The sequence below is a fragment of the Cinclus cinclus genome, chromosome 6 (assembly GCF_963662255.1).
Source record: "Cinclus cinclus chromosome 6, bCinCin1.1, whole genome shotgun sequence".
NCBI classification, from domain to species: domain Eukaryota; kingdom Metazoa; phylum Chordata; class Aves; order Passeriformes; family Cinclidae; genus Cinclus; species Cinclus cinclus.
The window spans coordinates 25029093-25054873 of NC_085051.1; the positions used below are offsets into that span (position 1 = coordinate 25029093).

A 25781-nucleotide genomic window follows, 5' to 3' on the forward strand; every position below is an offset into this window, starting at 1 on the left:
CTCCCTTTTCCTTTCACAATAGGCCCTGCTAAAATTCTTGTTCCCATCTCATACAAAACCCCTGTAGGTACTGAAAGGCTGCAATAAGGTCTCCCCAGACTCTTGTCTCTTGACTCAACACGAGTCCCTCAGCACGTCCTCCTAGGAAAGGTGTTTCAGCTCCCTAATCGTCTTCGTGGCCATCTTTTGAACGTGTTCTAACAGGTCCTTGTCTTTTCTGTGCTGAGGACTCCAGACCTGGATGCAGCACTCCAGGTGGGAGCTCCCCAGAGCAGAGCAGCTACAACTATATAGGACAGAGAACATGCAACATACTGTGCAGCAACTGAGTTTGGCAAGAAGAAGACATACAAACCAAAGCCCATTTAATCTCTCCTGGACTTCAAACAGAAATTGAAAACCTTATAGGCTGAGTCATCACATAGGGTTTTATAATCGAATTTGCTTTACCACGGGAAACATCCGCGGGCAAGGAAGAGAGATAAAGGAAACCTGCAGCTGCTCTGCCGCCAAACGGCCTCGGGTTCAGAAACTGCAGACCCGCGGGGGCCGGGCCCCCTCTGGCGGACACCTGCAGGGATCGGGAACGGGAACAGGAGTGGCAATAGCAGCGTGTAGCGCTTCTTCTGCTGACAGGTGTGTGTGTGAGAGAGAGAGAGACAGAGAGATGTGGTCTCCCGCCCTGGCCCGGGCTCCCAGCGGCACAGCAGCCGCGGCGTTTCTCACAGGGAGGCTCCGTCTCCTTAAGGAGATCTCCCCGCGCACCTCTGCTGGCGCTGCTCCGTGGATGGGGAGGTTTCTACGGGTGGCTGCTTGTATTTTCCCCTAACGAGTGGCACTCCAAATTCCACCTGACAATCGGCATGTTGCACTGTAACACCAGGATTGAAATCTCCTGTTCCTGTTTTCCCATTAGCAGCTCGATAGCAAAGACAATAAAGCCTTTATGTTTGTCTCGATTCCCTGCTTTATGCCTACAACACCTGGAATTTCTCGGTGGTCTCTAACACAATTGCTGGACAGGTGCAAAGTTTAGCTCCCAGATGTCCTTCTAATGTTTTTTGCCATTAAAAAAAAAATCTTACCAAACAAAAACCTGAACAAGCAAATATCAAAAATTAAAGAGAGAGACACCCCCCCCCCCCATTTTCTCTTTAAATTTAGCTTTATTCGGATATTAATGAGTTTTACTTCCTTTAATAAATCCGTTCATTTCCTAATTTAATTGTGTAGGTCTTTACAACGTGGGGTTGTATATTAAACTGGAAGGACTGCACAGTGTACCTGCAAACCCACGCGGTTTGAACAGGACGACTCATTTGCACTCGTGACTCTTTTGAGAAGCACCGCAGGACACTTACTCCTGGGGGCAGGCGGATCGACACTGGCAGAACGATGGGCTGGGGATAACTGGAGTTTTGTAGTTCAGCTGATTATTGCTATTCTAAGTCAGGATCTCAACACAGGTTTAGAAAAAAAAAACCACAAACAAACAAATAAAACACCAACCCATAATAGCTTGAGCGCAACACTTAGAAAACACAGCCTTAGAAAACACACTTTTTTTTCCTTAACACCCCGAGTCCGGCCAACGGCGCCCGGGACATGGCGCCTCTGGCGACGCCGTGCAGGGGTACCAGACTGCACGTACCACAATGCATCGCGCGTCGATGGCAGCCCCGCCAGCCCCGCACTGGGACCGTGGGGACCCTGGGCAGTGTAGTTTGTTCGCGGAGATCCACCTAGCGTCTGAAGGGGAGAGGGAGGAGAAAGGGACTACAATTCCCGTAGGGCCGTGCGCTGCCCGCTCTGTGTTGAGGGGACGGGACAGTGGTGTCCGCGCCTCCCTGCCTGTGACAGCCCCGCTCGCCGCCGATCCTTGGGCCTGCGGCTGCTGCAGCGCCGGGGAGACCATGGAGCTTGGTATAGCGGGGGTGCAGCGCCGTGCCTGAGGGCGGGCCGGGGCGGTAGCGCCATGGATAGCCGGTGCTATGGGTGCGCGTCCAAGTTCTCTGTCTTCAAGAAGGAGGCAAGTCCGGCTGCGGGGGGTCAGGAGCGGGCTGGTCCCGCGGGTGCCTCCCCGGGCGTGCGGGGAACTGTTTCGCCCGGCGCCGAGACACGCTTCCCGGCCAGCATCCCGGCGTTGGTGTCCTTGCTTACTAAGATTTCGTGGTGCCTAATTCCGATGTCTTCAATTATGAGAAATTACTGACCCAAAAGAAAAAAAAAAAAGAGTCCTTGAATGCCATCTCTCTAATCCAGGATTCTGTCATGGTCTCAGACAGTTCACACACACGCTTCGTTGTACTGTGGGGTGAAGTGGTGACTCAGCTCCCAGCAGGAATTATGTGCTGGTGCTCCAAGGCTCTTGAGTCTCCATATCTTCAGCAGCAGCTGGTGAAACACAAAAAAATCAGCATAACCCCAGCATTATTTTGTGTGTGCCTCGGCACGGGCACTGTGTCCGCATGCGGCCAGGCGGAGCCATGGGGGTGTCTGGTGCTGAGGTGGTGAAGCCCTGTCCTGCCCCTCTCTCCTGTCTCTGCAGTGTGGCTGCAAGAACTGCGGACGGTCCTTCTGCTCGGGCTGCCGGAGCTTCAGTGCTGTTGTTCCCCGCTGTGGAAACACTCAGCAGAAGGTGTGCAAGCAGTGCCATGGAAAACTAACCGGGTAAGACGGAAGTGTTTCTTTACCCAAAGACAGTTTCAAATCCAAAGACAGTTTTCTGCTTTTTTTTTTTCCTTCAGTTTACATTCCATGCGGTGTTGCAGATTTCTGCAGGAGAGCTCTGCCTTCCATATGTGCATGGATGCTGCCTGTACCCCGGAATTTCAAGACAGGACATCTCTGAACTGTTGTTATATGAGCTGTGCAGTCCTAAAATAGGATTCGGGATTTGTGCCTGGTTGACAAAGCAGTTTGAAAGCATCAGGTTTAAATCTTCATGGATGGACACTGAATTTCTGTGGACAGCTTAACTAGATTAATTAAGCCACACTGTGTTTTTGCCCAATAATCTACACTCCTTTAACACTTCTGTCAGTCTTCTCAGATGTGTATAGTTCACTAGCCTGACAATAAGATGTTCGAAGTGCAATACATCTGTGGGCAAACAGTGATATAAATCCTCCTTGTTGAGGGATCTCTGCTATGTGTGGTCTGAAGACAAAGTTTTGTAGCCTAAAATCTATAAAACTTCTGCTTTTAAAAGAAAACAAAATTATTTGCAAACATAACCAGTAGACTTCCTGTTGAAAACAAAACACGTAGTTCAGCAGCAGCAGGATTATAAACTTGAACACACAACTGAAGAACACAGGTATACACCAGAATGCCTCTGTAAGCCAATTCTGTATCCTCCTTTTTATCTTGCATTTCTCTTGTTCCTTTTCCTCACTTTTCTCCTATACCAAGGAATTTTCACCAGTGAGGGGGGAATTTTCTGGCTCTGCAGGTGTCTAAAGGAGAAGATCCTCATTAGTGAAGGTCTTCATGGGCTGCTGAAAACAGTAAAAGACAGTATTTAGTCTTTTCAGTTTTGAAATTTTCTGATTTCCCTTCACAACTTCAAAGCCATTAAGAAAACAGGGCTGCTGTCTTGACATTTCTTCTGTGTCTTTTTTTTTTCATAATTTTAATATCAGCGGCAGAGAGCTACAGCAGAAAAACAATCTTCCCTGACTGGCTAGCAGGTAGTAGATTATAGGATCATAGAACATCCTGGGTTGGAAGGGACCTTAAAGATCATCTATTTCCAGCCCCTGTGCTGTGGGCAGGAACACCTTCCACTAGACCTGGTTGCTCAGAGCTCCATCCAACCTGACCTTGAACACTTCCAGGGATGGGGCTTCCACATCTTCTTTGGGCAACCTGTTCCAGTGTTCACCACTCTCCCAAGTAAAGAATTTTTTGCTAGTATCTAATCTAAACCTGCACTCTTTCAATTTAAAACCATTCCCCCTTGTCCTGTTACTTCATGCTCGTCTAAAAAAGTCCTTCTCTGTCTTTCCTGGAAGTTTCCTTCAGGTATTGGAAGGCTGCAGTTAGGTCACCCTGGAGCTATCTCTTTTCCAGACTGAATAATCCAAATTGTCAGCCTTGCCTTGTAGGAGAGGTGCTTCATCCCTCTAATCAATTTGGCGGCCTCCTCTGGACACACTTCAACAGGTTCATGTCCATTCTGTGTTGGGGACTCCAGAGCTGGATGCAGCACTGTGGGTGGGGTCCCATGAGAGAGGAATGGGAATATTCTTGTTCCCCTCCTTTGCCCAGCTGACCACACTGCTTTGGATATGGCCCAGGACACCTTTGGCTTTCTGGTCTGTGAGAGCACATTGCTGGGTCATGTCCAGTCTCCTATTCACCAGCACTCCCAGGTCCTTCTCAGCAGGGCTGCTCTTAATCTGCTTGTCCCCCAGGAGCTGGGTTGCCCCAGCTCAAGTGCAGCACCTTGTACTTTGTCTCGTTTAACCTCATGAGCTTCCCAAGGCCCCACTTCTTGAGCTTGTCCAGGTCCCTCTGGATGGCATCCTGTCCTGAATGTAATACACATAGGCTGCAGTTCTGTAAGCTGCATATGTTGTTCTTTGTGCAAATAGTTTTCAGAATTGAAGCCTTAGAACCTTGGAAAACGTTCCAACAATGTTGCATTCAGTCATTACTATATGGGCCTTAGCTATGATTTCTAAGAACAAATAAAATGTGCTAACTAACTTACATAAATGTTTAGTTTAGTCCCTCAGCCTGAACACAGCAAAGTAGAAGAGTTACACATGTTTGTGCTGTGCAGCGTTCAAGTGTTCTGGAAGATGTTATATAATAACTTTTGTAACGCTTTGCTTTACTTGTACATTATATAATTCTGTGTTTGTTGCATGCCCCAGCTCCTTCCAGAGTGTCCTGCTGCATGGTAGCTAATTACAGTGGGAGTCTCGCTGAAGTACTCCCTACCTCCTCTCTGAACTGGGAGGTGCAGGCTGTGGGAGGCAAGGGTATTTCAGCCCCACCTCCTTTCGGTCACTGGTGACTGTATTAAATTACATTTTGTCCAGATGCAAAACAACTGGACCAAAGGACAGAGATTAAGTCTCCCACTGTCCTTCGTAGCTATATTATCTTAATCCCTTGCATAAGCTGATTCCTCTCAGTATTAATGAGGTTAAGAAAGGGACTGTACCAAGAGGTCAAGAAACACCTGCTGATTCCTCTTGAGCTGAGAGACTAAAGTGATTGTCAGTACTGTCAAGTATTGCAAGTATCTTGAGTTCAGAAAAATCATTTTTGTCTTACAGAGAAGGATCTCAAAGCAGTTCAGCAAAATGGTCACCACCAGAAAACTACAAAAAGTGAGTGGCACCTGCCAAGCAGTTCTTTCTACTGCAGATGAGCCTTTTAGGCCCTCCTCTTCCCCTATGGATACTAGCAAAAAGGGGGCTTGTAGTGTAGGTATTTGCTTGTTCAGAGTTAGATTAAGGGTGGAGCTTTTGTTTTGCTGTTTGGGTTGTTTGTTTGGAGGGGTGGGGGGTATGCTCTTTTGGATAGACTCCTGATCAGCCACCTGCCTGCAATTATCTGTGGCTGAACAGAGTTAGCTTGGAAACAGGGACCTTGTGGTGAAATGTTCCGTGTCTCCTGGGAAGTGCTGCCAGGAGTGCTGTTCTTGTGAGATAAGGTTTTCCTTGCTCTTAGGAGAACTTCATTGTGCTGATATTGGACAGAGTGTTTTAATTTCTGTTCTGCACTGGCATTCATTAGATAGCCTGTTGGGTTCACAGAGGTTGTTTTCTTATCTCCAGGTTAAAACCCCTGTTCTGAATTGCCATGTGTTTTTTCCATCCTTGTCACAGGCGTGTAGCAGCTTTTGAGGCTAAACAAAACCAGCTGAAAGACCAACAGAAGGCACCTGCAAAACCCTCAGGTCAAGCAGGCTGCAGATACCAGGGGCTCTCAAAAGAGGATAGAGCTATTGCAGAGAGACTGGAGAGGCTCAGGGAGGAAAGGAAACCAAGTGAGTTTTAGAGAATACCATAAATACCTTGGGTGGGAACACTACTGTTTGGGAAACAAGGAACCTGGAGGCAGAGGGAAGTGCTGGGCTTTAAGAGGCTGTGATATTAAGGGGTTGAAGACTTAAAATAGGACAGAGCATCCAAGTTCTTCTGCCACGATGGCCAACTTCTACAGTGATTTTAGATCAATGTACCAGTTTCATTTTGCTTCTTGGGGTTTCTCTTGAAAGTACTCGTCAGTTTTGGAGCAGTGTCTAACCTACAAAATCTCTTCCTCATTTTCTGGGGTAAAAACCTGTGTCCAACCCACTTGGAGTAAAATGAAATTAAAGTTTTTGGCCAAACGATTTTGAAAAAGGTTTCGGTCTCTGTGGGATTACGTTCTGACCAGCCTCATCTCATAGAGAAGGAAAAGGATTTTCATCCTAGTCCACAGCTGGGATGAAACCGAGTCAGACTTTGGGACTGCTTTGAGGTGCTTGCGTGAGAATAAACTATTTTAAATGTTATATGTGGTCTCTAAAAGAAAAAGAACACTGTTCAGAGTGGTTACCTGGTTATCATAGAATCATTGAGTCCAACTGTTAACTCAGCACTGCCAGGTCCACCACTAAACTATATCCCCAAGTGCCACATCTACACATCTTTTGAATACCTCTGAGGATGGTAACTCGGCCACTTCAGTGGACGGACTTTTCCAGTGCTTGACAACCCTTTCTGTGAGGCACTTTTTCCTAATACCCAATCTAAACCTCAGCAAGGAATAACTTGCAGCCATTGCTTCTTGTCCTTTATGTGGCAGGGGAGGGTTTCAGTCTGATAAGGCTGGGATTGCATTGGGAGATGTGGAACAAATGGACTGAACTGCCTAAATGACACTCATTTCTCTGCCTGTCCCTAGAATCCCAAATCAGCTGATTTCCAGATGACATCACCCTAATACTTGTGTTATGGCTGGGAGATAAACTGTGAAGGAGGCAAGGACTTGGAAGAAAGGGATAGCAGTTAGCATCAGGGTAGTCTCTGAGTCACTGCAGTATGACCCCTCATTCACGTCAGGGCTGGGTGAGGTTTTTGCTCAGGTGTTCAGAGTTTGGTTCCAGAAAGAAACACCATTTTGAGGAGAAAAAAACATGTAGCTTTTCATTTTCAGCAGCAGAATAATCTCCTCCCTTGGGTTGTTGTGAATTGCAGAGTCCATCCCCACTCAGGCTGAGATTGAAGCTAGACTGGCAGCCCTGAAGGAGGATGGCCGAGGACCTGTTCCATCCACACAGGAAATGGAGGACCGGTTGGCTGTCCTGCAGGGGAGAGATCCTCCTTCCCAAGCTCCCAGACCTGTAAGCTCCCTCAGCTCTTTAGTCAGCAGTTTATTCTGAACTGACACAGTAAGTGGTGTCACAGCTTGCTAACCATTCTTCCTTCTTCAGCTATTTTTGTGTCCAGGTAGCCTCCTTCAGAAATCTCTGTTTCCTGATTTTGTCATTGCTCCAGAAGTAAATCACCAGCCTTTACCAGTTCATTGCTTCAATTTGAGTGCAACATATTCCTTTATGCCAGATGTAGTTCGTGTGTATATTTTTAACACTAGATGCTAAGGTTTTTTATTCTCAACTCATTTATGTACCTGAGTGGTCATAGTTTTGCAGAGCTGTTTGTGTTGGAGGCTTATCAGCCCTATCTTTTAATTGCATCTTCTGGTTGTTACTGCATACCAGCTGGGCAGAATCCTGTTAATTTTTTCCAGAAATGGAAGCCCAGCATGATTTGTCTGAGGTTGCAGAGGTAACAGTTGGATATATGCCTTGAAAGCCTATAGGAATGATCTTGTCCCCCAGGATAGCATTTCCTTGTGGTTCTTTCAGCTGTATGTCCAGCTGTTATCGTAGGTCTCTGTGAGGCTGCTGGCTGGCACTGTTGAGAATGGCACTTTGTTTACACTGGAGGTAGTGGCAGAGCTGGAGTTGGGACCCAGGAGCATGTGTTCCTACACATTCAGCACCCCTTTGCCTTGTTCAGGTGACAGCTCTTAGAGCTGTGTGCATTCAGCACCTCTGAAAATGAAACACTTACAAATCTTACACCACATAACTGTGAACTGAGATTCTCAGTGTCAGTGGAGGCATCTTTGTATGCTGCTCCCATCTAGGGTGATCTTGGTTGCAAAAAGTCGCCTTCGATTGAGTATGCCACTTTCCTGTCATTTGCCTTTTCCCACACTCCCCTGGTTTCTTAGGTACACCAGCCTCCCGATACCCGGAGTCTGGTCCAACAGACAGATGACCTGCTAACTCAACTGTCTGAGGAGGTTGCCATTGATGAGCACTACAGACCAAGAGTTCAACCTCAAGGTATCTATTTTGGTTTCTAAAGATGTGTTTATGTCTAATAATGTATGTGCTATGCTGAGAAGGAAATTTATGCCTCCTTTTGTAACTTACAGGTGAACTGAGTGTCCAGTTTGTCCATATCTTCCCCTTATAATTCCCTGCACTGTCCAAGAGCAGCGTCTGGCTTCACACTGGGTCTCAGTTTCTTTGCTTGGAGATGGTTCCTTCTTGTCAGGGTTGTATTATTCAGACTCTCTGGGGAGGAGCTGTTGCTACTTCTAATGCACCTGTGCACTGTTGCAAAACATAAGAATCTGGCATACCATTATCTTCCTGGCTGCATATTCTCTATAATCTCACTGTAGGCCACAGATTAGCTCATTTTCTTATCTTATATACAGTGAAGATCCTACTGGCATGGCTTTTCCTCTTGTTATCCAGTTTCATGGAGAGCAGCAAGCTGCTCTCATAGCATTATTCGTCACATTTTCTGTGCCCAAGAAACATTGCTGCTGAACCACCAATGTGTTCTGTGTGTCTGTCTGCAGCTGTTAGTAGCCAAAGTTTGAATGATCTCAATCGGGAAAGTGAAGATAGTGTTTGCCCTTCAAATCTGGACCCAAAACAGCTAGAGGAAGAGAAGAATAAACTTCTGGCAGAAGCTGCTGCTGAGCTGCGGGAAGAGAACACTAGACAGGAGAAGATCCTACAGGTTGCCAAGAGACTGGCAGCACTCAAAGGCGAGGACCCTGAGAAAGGTGGGTAGCAGATGAGAATACAGTGCCAAGAGAGGAATCAAGTTGCTGTGACACAGTAAATTCTTTAATAGTGTTTATCAATTTAATTCCTCCATTTTGCAAGAAACAGACTGAGATTTTGTTCTGTCTGCAAAGTTGTACAGGTTGGTTTGTCATGAAATCAATATGAAAGCACTAAGTTGAGGGTGAAGGCTGGGACTGTAAAGTCAGACTGCTTTGTCTTGCACCCTTCTTCGGGATAATTTTAGCACACTCTGGTGAGGTTAACAAAACTTTTAAAACCAAATCTCTGGTTTTGGTGGGGATCTTTGCTTTCTCTCTTCCAAGTATTAAACAGTAATGTTCTTTTTGAGGAATCTGCACCTTAAAAGGTCAGAGCCAGAATGCCACAGCTAGCTCACAGCACAAAAATTGTCTCTGATGCATTAGTGGGCACAAGGCTTGAGGCAGGTGTGAGTTACAGTCTCACATTTCTTACTCCTACAGTTACACTGGAAACCTATAAGCTCCCTGACAGTGATGAGGAAGTGGCTGAGGAGGAGGCCATTCGCAGAGTGCTGAAACAGGTCAGAAGTGGCAGCTGTTTTTCTTGCTCTTGGTTATGCCTTGTGTGTGTGTGTGTGTGTGTGTGTGTGTGTGTGTGTTACCTGGTGAGCGTACAAAGGATGTGTTTCTGTTCCTGAGAAGAGTTTTGTTCCTTACTTTCCTAGTACTTTTCCAATACTAGCTCCCATGGGACATTTAACTATTTGACAGTCAGTTGATAACAGTATTTCTAGTTTGTCACATTGTCTTTATCATTCGTGCTTAGTGTCTCTTGTGGTCTGTGTGTGTCTCCTGTATAACCACATTTACTGGTATTTCCTCACTTGTTGTTCTGTGTTTCCCTACAGCCACTTAGAACATGGATGATGAGATGTGTGCTGTGCAGCTCAGCTTACATTTCTCCCTAAAATGTCTCTGAGTTGTCTTGCAGGCAGACCTGAGCTAAAGTTTATCTGATATGTCACATGTGTGTGAGTAGCATGATGCTGAGGGCCTGCTAGCTGCACTGCAGAGTGTGTGAGCTGCAGGCCCTGACTGCTGCAGATTGTCCACAATGGACACACAGTGTTCTGAGTGCAGAGCGAGCTTACATCTGTCGGAGTAACCCCAGCTGCATTCAGACTTGTCATCTCCTGTTACTGCATGAGAGCAACAAGCACAGGAGGTTTAGGGCCTAGAATGAGGCTCCCAGCTGCGTTTGAAACAAGAGATTTCTTGCTTTGTGTTGTTACCAGCTCACAGAGGAAGCAGCCCTGGATGAAGCAAGTGGATTCAACATTCCTCCAGATCAAACCACCCAACCAGGACCCTCACAACAGAACCTGTGTAAGAAAGCAAAGCAAAAGGTCAGTGAACCAGTCAGGATCTCTCGAATCAATGTCTTGAATGTTCCAGGGTGTCAGGAGAGTACATTTCTGCAGCAAAAGTTTGTTGTATCCTAGGCTTGATTCAGAAAAGAAAATTAACCAACCAGTTTCTCCAGAGCAAACAAGCCAAGCAGCTTCTGCAAGGCTGACCAGCTCTGAGCTCAGCTGTGAATCATCCTTGTACTTATAAAAGGAATTGTTCCCTGGATTACAGCTCCCTTTCAGGCTGGCTCTGTGTTGAATGTTACGGTGTCATGCAACCCAAGAGAAGTTGGTAGACACCTCACAATATGGATATTAGAGATTGTATACATATATATATATATATATATATATATATATATATATATATATATATATATATATATATGTGTATTATTAGATCAACAAGGCCATGGACTAGTACCGTACAATCTGAACCAGAGTAAATTGGAGGTTTACCAGTACTTTCAGTATGTGCAGAATAGAACCTCTAGATAGTATTCTACTGTTCATGTTCTCATATAACATCAGAAGAAGGGATTAGTAGCAGGATATCCTATGCTCAGAGTGGATTCTGGCCTACTGTGGAAATATATGCATGATCTCTAATGAATACCAAAAGAATTTAATGTACCTGTGACTCACAGGCACCTGTCAGGCCTGCTCCCAGTGGAAGAAATTACATAATTATAAGCATTATCAAAAACATCCATCTCAGGTATGACACCTTGCATTTCTGGGATTACTGATGCAAAAGATAGTGTTAGGAAAAGATTGTGTCAGGAAGCTGCCTTTGCTAGTGTCCAGGCACTATGTCTCTGTGTGTTTTCAGTTCCACAAGAGTTCTCTGTAAGAGAGAAGGAGACCATAGTTGGCTATATGGATATATTTAGATTATGATTTCAGAAGATCTTTTTGTCTCAGCCTCAGGAACCAATGAATAGTAGAGGCCTTTTGGCAAAGCACTTCCTTTGTCCCACAGTTTCCTTTCTACAACAGGGAGAAAACAATGCCCCCACCTCCACATTCCTTTCCCTTCCCACATAGCCCCTTTCAGCAAAACTATTTGATCTCTTGCTTTTGCAGCAGGAATTGTCTGTCACATGGTATTGTTGTGGTGCCTGCCACAATATCTGGGCTTTATGCTCTTAACACAGCACACACAGTATAGACACTAAATGAGGCCAAATACCTGTTCATGTTCCAAGCAACATAGATTCAAACCCAAATTCTAGCAAGTACCTTGGGTGTTTGTTTTTTTTTTAAATCTAGACACATATGGAATCTGTCCCCACGCTTTGGGCAAGTTCATCTCACAGACTTAGGATCAACAGAGATGAAACTGTGGAACATGGGACAGGTCACTGTGGTCATCATGCATTACAGTTAAAGTCCTTTATTGTCTGTGCTGGGGTTTGAACTCTCTATCTCTTGTTTTCTGTGTGAATTAGAGCCACACTCCAGCCACGACAGGTCTTGCAAGGGCAGATGATAGTGATGAGGATGAGTTACCCTGGTGCTGCATCTGCAACGAAGATGCCACTTTGCGTTGTCATGGCTGTGATGGGGACCTGTATTGCCAGCGCTGTTTTTGGTGAGTCTTGCAGTTCCTCTAGGTCTGAGAAGTGGGTCAAAGGTAAGCTTGGCCCCTTTTGTTTTTCTCATTGGGCAGAAAAACAGGCAGTAGGAGGCAAGATTTGAAGAATCCAGATTTGAACTGAATGTTAGTTGTTAGAGAAATACTTCGTTTAATCAGTATTTGTTCCAGGCTTCAGGGACTAAACTGGTCCTTGGCAGAAATGCTTCAGTGCATGTTTGGGCACATTGTCTGAGTGTTCTCTGGAGCAGCTGATGTGCTGCATTACGTGGGATGGGATAAATGAGACCATTGTTCAGTGACTCCTGTGGCTTGTTAATGCCATTGATGGATGACCAGGGCTGGATTCCCTTAAAGGGTGATATCAGTATGAATTCCTGAGGCTTTTCTTAGGTTGAGACTTTGCAGTCCTAAACCATATTAAAAATTTTTTCATTGAAATATGTACGTGTGAGCTTTTTTTCACCAGTCAGGCTTTGCAGCAGCTGTAGTCTTAGTACTTAAATGTGTAGCTTGATTTTTGACAAAATTTTCATGTCTCAGATTTGGAGGGTTAATTCCTTTGAATACAAAGCTATTCCTAAAAGGTTGTGTGACTTCTCTTTTTTTTTTCATGCCTCAGAAGTATTGGGTAGTTGGCTGGGTTCTCAAGATTAGTGCTGGGTGACATTAGGACAGCAGGTTGCTAAAAATGTGGTTGGGATAACAAGAGATGCTTTTGTGCATATTCTCTTATTTCCTGCAAATGTATTTTTATGGAAATGCAAATGCAGTTGGAGAAAACTATATGAAAATGTTCAGAAGACATATGACTGGCAGTGTTAGATTATTAACAAACAAAAGTATCTGACAGCAAAAATCAGTAAAAGCAGATTTAACAGTCTGGCAGGTGAATGTATCAGCCACATGCTGCGGATGCAGGCTTGTATCTTACTCAACGCTGCCTGCTTCTGAGCATGGTTAAGTCAGCTGCCAATGCACTGCATTATTTTAAATTATTTTCCAGAGTTTTCTGGAGGAGACTGTCATTTTGTCTGTTGTCATAGTTGCTAATGTCCCTGGAATCACAGACAGTGCTGAAAATGAGCCATGAGTTACATGAATCTCTTAAAGAGGGAAAGAAACAGAAGGACCTGTTGTCATTTTCAAATCCAGCTGAAAAGGCTGAGCAGACATTCCCATAAAGCATCTCAGAAATTTCTGTTACAAGCAAATACCTTAAGTAGTTAGTCCACATGGCTGCCAGTCAGGTCCTCACAGCCAACCCTTGAGGTAAGTTTCTGGTTAAGGGCTGCTGGGAGATATCTTGTGCAGTGCCTAAGGGTGAGTTCCTGGCCTGGGTATTTACTTCTGACTGAACTTTGTATTTGCTTCTTAGGGAAGGCCATGAGGAGTTTGACCTGAAGGACCACCACACCTCCCGCTATCATCTTCCTTGCAAACAGAAGTGATCACACTCTTCATGGGCAGAAAAGGAGCTGGACAATGGGAAAACAGAGGAGCTGGCCACATGGAAGAATCCAAGTGGATTTGCAGCCAAAACGGGTGATGTTTTGGACAGTTAAAGGATGTGCTGTAATCTGAGAGAGGCTTGGAGGGCATGTGACTTTGTCTTCACAAATACACCTGAGAAGTGCAGGGTTTGCTGTGCATGCTTGGGGATAAATGAGGACTTGATATGAGGAGGTGGATACAAGTCCGTAAATACAGATGGTAAAGCAGTGTGGGTAGCAGTAAAGATGTGTGTTTAAGGCAGTACTGACTGGCTGATAAATAACTTCCTGCTTTTACTAACAGCTTATACACTGGTTCAACAGGCAGCAAAGCACCTTGCACTAAGAATGTCTGCATTGTGATCACATGTGTGATGAGAACTTTCAAAGCATAATAAAAATTATTTATTATAGAGGTCTGTGGTTAAAGTCTCTCCTGAAAATGCTTGGTAGCCCTTAACAAAATATTGCTTTCATATGGTAGTCCTAGTGTCAAGTGGCTTAGGGAAAGAAATGAAGAATAGTGAAGTCATCAAAAATGTTTCTGTGGCGTGTCTGGAAAAAACACAGGGCAGTGTTGCTCACTGACTTGAAAGGAAGGATCCTTTCAAAAGGTTATCTGATACTGATGCAGAGTTGTGGCCTGCAGTGGCTCTGCCAAGGTCATCTGTAAGAGCAACATGTTGGTCTGAAAGAGTTGTGTATTAGTCTGAAAGCAGGATTTGACTTAGTTCATTATTTGGTCCCTGGTAGAATAAAGATGCTACCTGTGTGATGCTCTTCATCTGGTTGTGAGAGAAGCTCGGTTGCGTATGTCCATGTTCCTCCTGGGAGACAATCCAGATGCAAGTGGCACTTGCCAGTGCCCAGAAACACCCAGAATTGCTTCAAATACCTAACTTATTTTGCCTGTAAACTTGCTCTATTATTCCATCAAGATGAGCTTTTTCCAAATTATGTGACTTCTGTGAGCTCTCTAAGGCTGACAAATTCCTATTGCAACAAAATAAAGGATTTGCCCTTGACAGGGAATTTCCAATGAATCTTGCCTGTCTGGTTTGACACTGCCACTCCCAGCTGTCTGCCTTGACCCCGTGCTTAAGGTCAATGCCTCCGAGGCCAAATGATGAAACAGTGTTTACCTGCACCTCTGGTCAGAGGACAGCAAATGAATTAAACCACTGTTGAAGGTGGGTTTCTGCTGATATGATGCTCTGGATCAGACTCTTCACCAAAAACCTGATTCAAACATTGCAGAATAGTAATGCTTTAGGTTAACACACTAAAAATGGCAAACATATCCAGCAGTGCCATCAAAAACTTTTCTTAGGAGGGGTGGAAAAACCTGATTTCTGTGAAGAATCTTCTTTGTCCTAGCAGCCCTTGCTTCACCAGTGCCTGTCCACTTGGGACAGGTAGATGGAAAAACTACTTGAATTGTTCTGAAGCAAGAGCTCACAATTAACCCTGTGTTACACAAAATTTAAGTTACAGCTGTGAGGAGCTAGCAATCTTAAAAGTAAAAAAAAAATGCTGTTCTTTCTTTATGTTATCACAGGAGTGACACTTTTTCATTGCTATTTGACATGGATAATTAGTCAGATAGTAAGACAGCCCAGTTCTGTCTGAGGTTAAATCCTTTAATGTTTTATATATACAGGGGAAGGTGCAACTATCTGTTCTTATTTCTCTCCTAAATTGATCCACTGCTTTGGGCTTCAACCTGTGTCTTATCCCAGCAGTTAGTAGTAATTTTATTCCTTGATTTACAGATGCTGATTTTCTCAGTGTCTTAGTATGGGCTGGTATGATACTTGCATCATTTTGAATGCTTCATCAGCAACAACAAAACTTTCAGCTCCCTTGCAGTTAGGCAGCCTCTGTCTTGTATACCCTGCCCTGCTCACATCAGTAGTAATGGAGTGGGTTGCAGCAGAAGCAGTTTAGACTCCCAGGCTGGTTTCTGTGGGGCCATCCCAAGGAATCCAGAAACGCACACAGCCCATTACCTGAAATAGAACTTAGTCATACGTGGAAGAGTCTCTTCAGTCATACAGACACATGCTGCTGCTTTCCCTGCACCACTAATGGACATTTTTGTGGCTGCTGCACTTTCTGCATGTAATGGGCCATTTTACTAGTAGCTCAATCACTTTCCCCTGAAAAGCCATTCCACTGTAGCTGTTGCCTCAATGAACTCCAGGTAGGAGGGGTAGAGGGGTATCCAGATGGGCAGGAAGCACACCTACCTGAATCTGTGTTGTGAAAGAGGAATGCTGCATGACCTTTAAGTGGGCAGTGCACTGTTAGCTGTGTTGTTTATTCCCTATCCTTGTGTTTGAAAAGGTGCTGGTAAATAAAGATACTGGTAACCAATCAATTCCTGACAGGCCAGATCAACTTCAATCCTAGCTGTTCAAGGACAGAAGGCAGCTTGGCATCTTCCAGAAAGAGATTCAACTTATTTGCTCTTGTCTTTGTAGCAAGTCATGAGGGAAAATGAGATTTTCTTTCCCTCTCTAAATGTTTTGTGTGTGAATTAACAAATATAGGCTTCACTTCAACAAGAATTCAAATAAGAAAAGCTCATGAACTTTCATACATTGGTTTATCTTGGTAGAATCAAGAGGGCAAAGTTCCTTTCAAGCAACATTCTTAGATAGTATCTACATACTTATGCTATTGGTGGTGCTGAGAAACAGCAAAGTTAACTAGAAGATGTTTGTAAAAAAATTTTTCAAGCATTGATTTTAATCTATCCTTGTGGTCTAGTGTGAGAACAGCGAAAATGTAAAATCTAACCAGGTATGATTTACTACTGTTTAAGAACGAAACAAAGAAGTTACTCTGATTGCCTTATATTGCCTTTAATTTTGCATCAGTGAGCTGAGAAATCATTTGCCACTGGCCACACATTGTCTTGCTCCCCTGATCTCACCGTGCTCAGTTGAAATGCACTTGGGTATCATTATGTATCAGAATTCCTTATGGATCAGAACCAACTCCACATGATAGGGTCTGCAGCTTACTCCTTTCCTGCTACTTGCGGAATAAGAATGAGGACAACTTTGGTCAAGCAGAGTTTTCAGAACCTGCTTTGTCTTTGATTCTAACAATGTCTACCTTAAAGCACAGACAAAAATTGTTTTTGCATCACTCCATATTGAGGAAATACAGAACTGTGCCCGGGGGGAGAAACTATTTTTCTTGGGCCAGAGGAGAGGCATGTCATGTCTTTGTGCTGTTGCAGCTCAGCAGAATAAAACAAAGCCTGTTGGTGGGGTATATAAGTAATCTGAGCTCCTGTACTACTGTGCTGTAGCTAATTGCATCTCTAGTTTAGGACACTCTCCTCATGTCCTGTCCACCTAGTTCTTCCACCTGAACTTCTGTTAGATCCTACTCTTTTTTTACCAATGCTCAGAGTGTTTTGTCAATATGCTGCTCTCCTTTCTCAAGGGGTGTGTTACATGAGTCTTAGCATGTGTCATCCATAAGCAGTGCCAGATCTGCAACCATTGCAGCTCTGGGTTTAATTTTTTTTGTTATTTTACTTGTAAAGTTGAGATTTCATAAGGGTAGGCATGTCCCGCCAGCCCCTTTTTAAGCCAAAATTGGCATGTTCCCAGGGCCACCAAAGATATATATTTGACCTGGTAAAGAAAGACCATTTTTCCAGCCTAGTGGAACATCTTGGAGAGCCTTAGAACAAGACATGAGGTCCAAGGCTTGCCAACTTCCAGTCAGATACAAGAACAGCACGTGGAAGGAAGCAGGCCCTTACATCACAGTTGTTACTGCAGCTTGGATTTTGTCCTCTCAGAGGACACAACCCACAGTTTGTTCACTGACACCTGGAAAACAGGAGGAAAGAACAAGATAATAGTCATCACTCTGCTACTGATAAAGATAGAAAGACTAATGTGTTTAAGATATTACCGGTCCAGCCCAAGAATCCTTGTTTGTCTTTGTTAGCTAACCTGCACGTCCCTCTGGTTCCATAGTTGTTCCCTTCTGCCCCATCTCACCTAACAAACAAAAGACGTACTCAAAAGCTGGCCTTGAATATTCTGTAGGAGCTCTTTTGGACGTGACTCAGACTCATCCCTTGTGTTTGCATGGCAGGCATCAGTGTAGGGACAGGGCATAATGTGAGAGTGCTCTGCCTAAGCAATCAGCCTTCGTTTGCTGTCTTATTTCCTAGTCACATGTGTCAAGTTACTGACTTGCTAAGAGACTGGATGTAGTTTCCTCTGTATTTTTCCAGGCAAATATCAGTTGTAGCCAGAAGAGTTTGTGCAGCTAGGTACTGTGCCCTACTTCACTGATCATTTGTGAGACCTACCTGTCTGCAAAAGACTCACTCTGAGATGCTCCCTGAAGGGAAGTTGGGAGCAGTTTTTTTACTTCAGTTTTTCTAAAGAGAGAGCAAAAGCAAGCAGTGCATGGCTGGTTTTCTCTGTTTTAATATAAAATGAGTATTTTTCCAACATCTTTTTAAAATAGGAGAAAAATCATTCCCAGACCTTGTTCCTTTAGAAAAGGCTTCTAAGTCTTAAGTCTTAAAATCCACAAAAAGGAAAAAAAATAGCCATTAGCCTTAGCAGCTGTTTCACAAACTTCCCCTTAAGTAGACCAGGTGCACTCAAAATTTTTCCTTCCATCTTATCGTATATTTTCTGTCCAGCCTCCATAAATAGCAGAGGTTTAATAAGACTTACAAAGTATGTGTAATGCTGTAGAGTCAGGTACAGCAGTAACAGGCAGGACATCACAGTTGGGTCCAAGCCAGACTGAAATGAGGTGCAGCTTAACAGTGGCTGATTTTCCATGTTGTTGCATGAGTGATAACCAATGCCTTGTTTTCCTTGCAGTGGATGAAAAAAAGAAGTCTTGATGAGCTCCTGAGAACTGTATTCAGTGCTCCTTGGCCAGCATGGAAATTCCTAGAAGAATCTAAAGGAAGGACATCTTGTCCTGTTCCTCAGGTTAACACACTCTTTAAGAATCAGGAAAATGTACAATATAGCTCCCTGCTGTGTGTGTATATCTGGAAGGAGTGATGACTTCAAACCGCTGGTACAAAGTTCACAAACTTGATGATTTTTCTCAATAATAATAAGTCCTAAACATATTCAGAAGTTCTGTTGATGATCCTGGTTTTTGTGAGGAAGATACACATTTCCTTGTAACCAAAGTTGGGTTTTCCATGTGAGCAGGGTCATTTCTTCTGAGGATTGGTGACTCTCCGCAGACCTCTCAATCGACTAAGTAATTCTGTAATGAAGTCCTACAATAAGAATTGGTTGAAGAAGGATGTCATACTAATTGCAGTGCTCACCAGCCCCAAGAGTACTATGGTGTTTCCATCATTCCCATATTCACCTTCACATTGAGCAGAAACCAGAATTTTGACATATATTGAGCAAACCTGTCTTCTAGCTTAGGAAAGGAGACCTTGTGATGCATGAGACGTGTCTAAAAGCACCTCTACTTCCCTTCCTCTGTCTCCCTTTGGAACAGCCATGTTTACTTTCTCCTCAGGAGCTAGCCTGACCCTCTTCATCCCAGATACCTGTTTTCCCCACCATGAGTTGACCTCAGGATGCTGTTGTTCTCTTTTAGGTTACACTGCTTCCTGTTGCCACCATAACCTCCTGCCCACTTCTGCTGCCCTCCTAATCTAGGGCAAAGCAAGCTGTCTCTCTTGTTGAACCAGTAAAGCTCCATGTTGTGAATTGCAAACCATCCTGGAGCTGTGCCACTTCTACAAGGAAGTGGCTGGCAGAGAAGAGGTGGAGCAAAACATGTAGGACTAATGATAACATTGAGCAGGGGTTGAGGATAGGCAGAGCAGATAAATGAAAAGTTAATGGAGACAAACCCTGACTACTTTGCTGACACAGCCAAGGACTATGAACTAAACTGGCCTATCTGATTATTCCAAGCAGAAGGTAATGTGACTGATTCAAACTTTACACTCTGCATGGCAAGTAACATCACCATAAAGAAGTGTGCAGCCTTTCTTACCTAAAGACATAGCTACATATTCTTGTTATTAGGGCAAGGTCACTGGAAGTATGGCAGCTTGTTACCATTTGTGCTGTGTGGAAACTCAAGAGTATTCACTTGGGTGATCAGAGGTTGCCACAATATGCTCTGGAAGTAAATGCCTGAGATCATACATTCCTTTTCAGTCAGTCCTTTCAGTTTCTTGTCTCCTTTCTGCAGTTAGATTGCTGTGATCTTTCAAGGGGACTGGATTCAAGATCCCCAGGGTGAAAGTAGTGGTTTTGCCAGTGGGGCAGCAGTATCTATTCAGCGGGTACTGTACTGTCCACAAGACACTTTTGTGGTTTATGACTTAGGAGAGCAAACTTTCTTCAGTTATGACTCTGGAAATGTGGGGTTCTTGCCTCAGATCTGAAATTCAGACACTCTGAAAACTATTTCATATTGCCAGCTTTACTGAAACCCATTCTAGGAGAGTATCTATGATGATTGCTATAGCCCAGTTCAATTTCAGTGATATTGATTGTGATTCAGTGAGTGAATTTCAGTCATGAATTCATCTCATCTTCTGTATGTTCATCACTGCACTGTTGAGCCACATTGGCTTAACAACACGTGGAGTCTGATGGATGATGTGCAAGCAGAATGTTCACCTGCAGTGCATGTGGCTGAAGCAGTGATGGGGACCACATTTTGCACAGGTGTGCAGTGCAGCAAAGGCAGTCCCTGTGTGATGCATGCACACAGAATTGCCTCTAATCATCTGGACAATGTGGAATTCAACTGTCTAATTCAAAGTCAAAACTTGTAAAGTTACCTGGGGGGGGAAAAATGCATGTGTAAAAATAACCTACATGGCCACTGCTCAGGAATTATCTGCCCAGTGCAGCCCTAAGGCCATTCTACATTCTTGTCACTCATAACCCTAAAGTGTTTTAAGAAAATAATGCTTTTTGTTAACAGTATAAAAAATGGCTATGTGAGCTACATCACTGTCTGTGGCTTTTCTACACTGAGGATCAAATAGCAACTCAGACTGATCATCTTAGGTTGTCCAAAACATGGAAAGAACTTCCTCTGATTGTAAAGCATAATTCCTTATTTGCTCCAATGCTCTGCCTTCAGTTCATCCATGTACACTTATATGCAATTTTACAATCACAGAATAAATTAGCAAACACCTCCCATTATGAATAAAGAAATCTGCAGCACAGTAGTCTCTTGGCTACTCAGCCAAGCAGCAGCAAAGATGCTGTAACAGAACATATAACATATAACATGTAATATGTGACATGTGACATGTGACATTTATGTATGCATGTAAATGTATATGGTGCTTCACTCACCTCTGTGGGGCTGGAACATTCATGGAGGATTTCCTAAAAAAACAAGGAGTCATAATTTTAGTATTTTATGAGTTTATCTAATTCTCCCCTCCCCACAAAAAGGAAGGCATGAGAAAGCATGCAACACTACAAACACCTATTCTCTACTCCACATGCCACTAGTCTTTGTGAAGAAAACTTCATGAACTTAAAGTCACCAAGTCCCTCTATCTGACCTGTAATTTTAATTTCTGTTCTTCATTAGGGACCTCCAGGAGATCTTCAAGATCAATTTGTGGTTCAGGAGCTGCTGCCTCTGTTTCCTCCCTTAGCTAAAAAGGAAAACAACCATCAGAGTTAATTAACCTTCAAACTTCTAAGAATTCTAGAGGCCATCTTTAAAGAACCAAGCAGTTGAGTTACAATAAAACTATGCTGCAAATTTGAGGTCAAGATATAAATAATCTCAAAAAAAGGGAGGTTCTTATAATGAGGGCATGGATTCCAGCCCCTTTGTGGTGTCTACTACAGCCACACATCCTGATGTACACATTCTTCATCTTCCCCAACCACTACACTGCTTGGGGATCATCACCCATCATTGGAAGATCATTTCAAGGTATCAAATAGCAGTGCCATGTACACTAGCCTGTGACACCCTTCCTCTATGAAGGGTTCACCAAACAGAACTCCAACAGGCTTAATCTTAGAGGGGCATAAATAATAGAAGAAGATTTTTATTTTTATGCTAATTGCACTCACCTACTTTGTATTTATACTAAGGCTTTTTGCAGTAATGGAGAGAAAAATAATTATGCTGTTGGAAACCTAACAATCTTTTGTCAGCTTTCTTGAATAGACATGAGAGGGATATAATAGTCTCCTTTAATGTAAGAGGGACCCCACATTTTGGTGACTGGAGTAATAATCTTATACTGCATGGGGGTGTTGGAAACGTTTGTAGACTCAGTCAGACACATTTTAGCTTCACAGATCTCTGCACTGAAATCAGCCTGTGTTTTTCCAGTGCATTTGCAAAATGAATCTTTCACAACACAACACTAGTGATATTTTGGCATAGTAATAAGTGGGACAAGGATACTGAGTGAACAGTGCAGTACCTGATTGTCAGGTTGTGGCATTTATGGCAATACTTACAGGAAAAAAGGAAACTTTTCCTGAGCAGTCACTGATAAGCCAGAGAGGAAGTAGAAAGCCTTTGGTTAGCTTTGATACACAGCTGACTTAAGAATAAATAATAAACCAGAGTTAAATATATTGCACTGTAAGACACACAGTTTTTCTTCTTAAAAGTAATAGTTTTCATGTGGCTTTTTAGAAAACAGGTGTTGATTCAGTCTGACTGGTTAAAAAGCTAAGTAGGCTGGGCGGGTGAGATAGGGTAGGAAATCCCTGTGGTTTTTAGTCCTAGTGTGGATGCTGTTCTGGCTTCCATATGCAAGGAATCATCTTGAAAATAAGAGAGTCTTAGTTTTGTTGCAAAAAGGCCTTATGACAGTAAACATCATAGCATTCCCTGTATCAGGAGGTGATCTTAGAACTAACCTTGCTGGCATTTGAATCTCTGGAAGACACCCTGGAATTGGACTGCCAAGGGCAGGTGGAGCAAAGTAAGAGATAACAAAGAGAGAACTGTAATGGAAGTTGATGGATACAAGGGACCCCAAAGAAAGAGGGCAGCTAAGTAGTCTTATCACAATGCACAGAGGAGAGCAGGATGACCTGCTGGACAACTTTGTGATTGCAAGTAATTTACTGTGGCATATGTATGTATTTGAAGAGATCCTACTAACAGTCTCTGACCTGGCATAGCATTATGTTATGTAGTTCCTTGTAGCAAATCTCTTATGCTGGCCTGAATACATCAGGAAGCAGGGAAATCTGTTGTGCTGAAGTGATACTAGCAAGGACAATCCACTGGCAATCTGTTCCTGTAAGGGCATGGCTGGGTTTCTCACTTGTGCCTACTGGGATTTTGCAGTAAGGAAAAAATTCCCTGTGATGACAGTAAACAGCTCTTAGTTCTCTGGAAAACAGAAGTGATAACGTAAACTGACTTGTTTTTCTGACACCTTTACAAGAGTAAAGGTCTGTCTCTGTACACTTCAGCAAGTAGGAGTAGCACATGCAGAACCCCATCTTGGGTCATGTTATTGGTCATACCAAGTGCTTCTTGTCTGTCTCAGAAAAAAAAGTGCCAAAAATTTTAACTCTCTAAAACTGCAGTAGTTATCCAAAGGGCAAGATTTTCTGTTAATCAAAGCAGCAGCCATTCTCCTTGCTTATCTCTAGAAAACCTCAAGAGTTAGGAAAAGGACTCTCTGAACTGAGCTGCCAACTCCAGAACAGTCTCTTAAATGCCAGTACAGGCATGGTTGGGAAGCACTCTTGTCACAGCCACTCTTTTGAGCAGCCTTCACTCACCAGGACTACCATGCTAACACTTTGCAGACACACTGAATTTTGGCTGACTGGGTCTTCTGAAAACTTCTGCTCCCATGTGCACTGTATAATGTTTCATAATGCATTATCAACAGGCCTAAGGTACAGCTGAGAATTTATTACTATGATTTTAATAAGCTATAGAAAGTAACTGGAAATTCACAACTAACTTGAAATGATTAGTAATTTTTACTAAGCAAGTTATATTTGGGAAATCTAAAAGAGTTAGTTAACAACAGAAGCAGTAATATACTCATTTTCAGAGGAGTCATGCATTTGCAGCAGAAGGAAGGACCTTTTTCTCCATATTTGTTTTCTGCCTGTTCTTTATATAAGGCATAAATTAAAATAGAAATTAATTATTTTTATCTCCCAACATGGCATGAGAATCTGGCACATTCCCACAAATTTCAAATAAGAAACAATCACACAGAAAATTATTATAATTATGATTTAAATAATAAAAATCAACAGCAAGAGCAATAATAAGGACAGACTTAGAAGAAGTTCCTGAAGTATGAGTCTTCAGCTATGGAGGTGGCATCATTCTATCGCTCTCAGGGCCCAGAAAATCAGCCTGGGCAGGCAAAATTTTCTCTGTACTGTCATGGCAAGTAGCACAAAACCCACCATTCCTGGGCTGTTCTAACATGTCCACTTCACTGTTGATTGCAATTTGAAACTGCTGATGCTCAGAGCAGAGGAGTCTAAGCAATCATCAGCTCTTATTTCCTTGTATCTCAAAAGTGTGCTTAACACTGCGCTGGGGTGCAAGTACAGAATACAGAACAGAAAGGGCCTGGCAGTTCGTTTGGTCTGTCCCCATCTGGGACATAACTAAGCAATTTTACACAATTCATTAAACCCATCTGTGTCAACTGTTGAAGATGGAGATTCTCTGTGAGCCAAGAAACCTGAGTTCTCTTACTGTATCAGCTACTGCCCTAGAGGGAAAAGCAAAACCCTTAATCAAGCTATTTAAATGAGTTTAAGATCATGATGTGGAATGGGGGAAAGTCTTTAATCTTTTACTGTACTGCACTCCAAAGGATTATCTCAAACACAAAAGAGCACTATTGCTTCTGAAAGCACTCAGCATAAGTGTCATGCATCTAAGGACAGTACATGAATAGAAGCAATAGTACAGGGTTAAAATTTCAGTATACCCAGGCAGTGCCGGAACTTGAATGCCACTAACCCAGCAAAAATTGCAACAGCTGAAGTAAAGACCTGTACCATTCAGGTGCTGTAGGCACTCCTGAATCTTTTCTACTGGGACAGCTCTCAGGCAGGCAGGAAGGATTTGGGAGGGACTGTTCCTGGTGCAAAGAGAGGCTCAGGCAAGGAAGACAGCTCTGGGGATTGGTGAAGATGAAGGCATAAGATCTCTACATTTGGGCAAAGTTTTTTTCCCATTCTTCCCTGTTGCCAGTAGTGTGTCCAGACTCTGCAGTTACAGATACAGCACATTCTGAAGTGTCTCATTCAAACAGCAGGTAGAACCTCACTGTTGTGTCAAAAAGGAACAGGGTTACACTGATCACTCTAACCCAGCTAGCATGGATACTGCTCACTGCAAAGCCGCTCACCACATGGAGTTCATCAACAAGAATCATCCTGGGTTTATACATCTCTCTAGGTTGTGCTACTCATGCTGAGCAATAGCTACACCCACTCAGTGGGTGCAACACCAGGCAGTTCAAAGCCAGTTGGATTGCATCAGTGCAAGCTTCCCTGCCTGCCAACACACCAGAATGCTGCAGAGAGGGCATGGAGATACCTGCTGGAAGTTGAAGACAAGGAACTTTTTCCAGTGAGTCAGAGCAAGCAAACCTCTGTGCAGCACACAGGACCTCTAGATCCATTCACCTGACAAGCAAGTGGCTGATTTGCCCCAGCTACTCACCCGGCATTGGTACAGCTCCTGCAGCTGGGCGTTGATCCATTCCTCCAGGTCTAGCCAGCGCTGTAGGTCTTTGCGGTTGTACTTTATGGTCAACTTGCCCAGTTTCCTGTGTGATGATTCCTCCCCAGGTTTCTCTGGCGTCTGGAAAGTCACCCGGGGCAGAGCACTGGATTTGCTGGCCATGCTCACCGCCTCCTCCTCTGACAGGAGGAACTCACCTTCCTCTGGGCTCCCTTGCACCTTTTCTCTGTCTCCTTTAACCAAAGCCTCTCTGCAACCAGTGTCTGCCAGCACAAGCTAGTTACAGGCACCAAAGGTGGGAGGCATCTGTGATCCTAGGGAGAGAGTTAGGGGTGGCCACAGGGCTGAGGAAGCAGCCAGGCTCTGCAGGCAGGGTTACAGCTGCAGACTCTTGGGTTTCACCATCAGATGTGCTGACAGGAGCAGGGAGGCAGGCAGAGTTGTTGTAATAACATCTGTTGTTAAAAGAAACCA

The 25781-nt window shown here is 43.7% G+C and overlaps 2 protein-coding genes across 3 annotated transcripts; one reads left to right on the forward strand and one right to left on the reverse strand.

The window, feature by feature from the left end:
• The first annotated feature begins 1895 nt into the window (after positions 1–1895).
• On the forward strand, positions 1896–18788 carry ZFYVE19 (zinc finger FYVE-type containing 19). Of its 2 annotated transcripts, XR_009933272.1 has the most exons (12): positions 1896–2029; positions 2549–2670; positions 5292–5345; positions 5847–6007; positions 7203–7348; positions 8245–8359; positions 8887–9096; positions 9583–9662; positions 10377–10487; positions 11942–12084; positions 13466–13632; positions 18455–18788. XR_009933272.1 is itself a non-coding variant. In XM_062494196.1 (11 exons), the coding sequence occupies exons 1-11, from the start codon at positions 1976–1978 to the stop codon at positions 13536–13538; spliced, it is 1269 nt and encodes a 422-aa protein (XP_062350180.1). In that variant the 5' UTR covers positions 1896–1975; the 3' UTR covers positions 13539–13995. The 2 variants fall into 2 exon arrangements, 1 of the variants encoding a protein (XP_062350180.1); XM_062494196.1 differs by lacking the exon at positions 18455–18788 and having other exon boundaries at positions 13466–13995.
• On the reverse strand, positions 18788–25469 carry PPP1R14D (protein phosphatase 1 regulatory inhibitor subunit 14D). The gene is made up of 4 exons (XM_062494197.1): positions 25287–25469; positions 21154–21249; positions 20939–20971; positions 18788–18870 (listed from the first exon to the last, which is right to left on the reverse strand). The coding sequence occupies exons 1-4, from the start codon at positions 25467–25469 to the stop codon at positions 18802–18804; spliced, it is 381 nt and encodes a 126-aa protein (XP_062350181.1). The 3' UTR covers positions 18788–18801.
• Between the last annotated feature and the right edge of the window lie 312 nt (positions 25470–25781).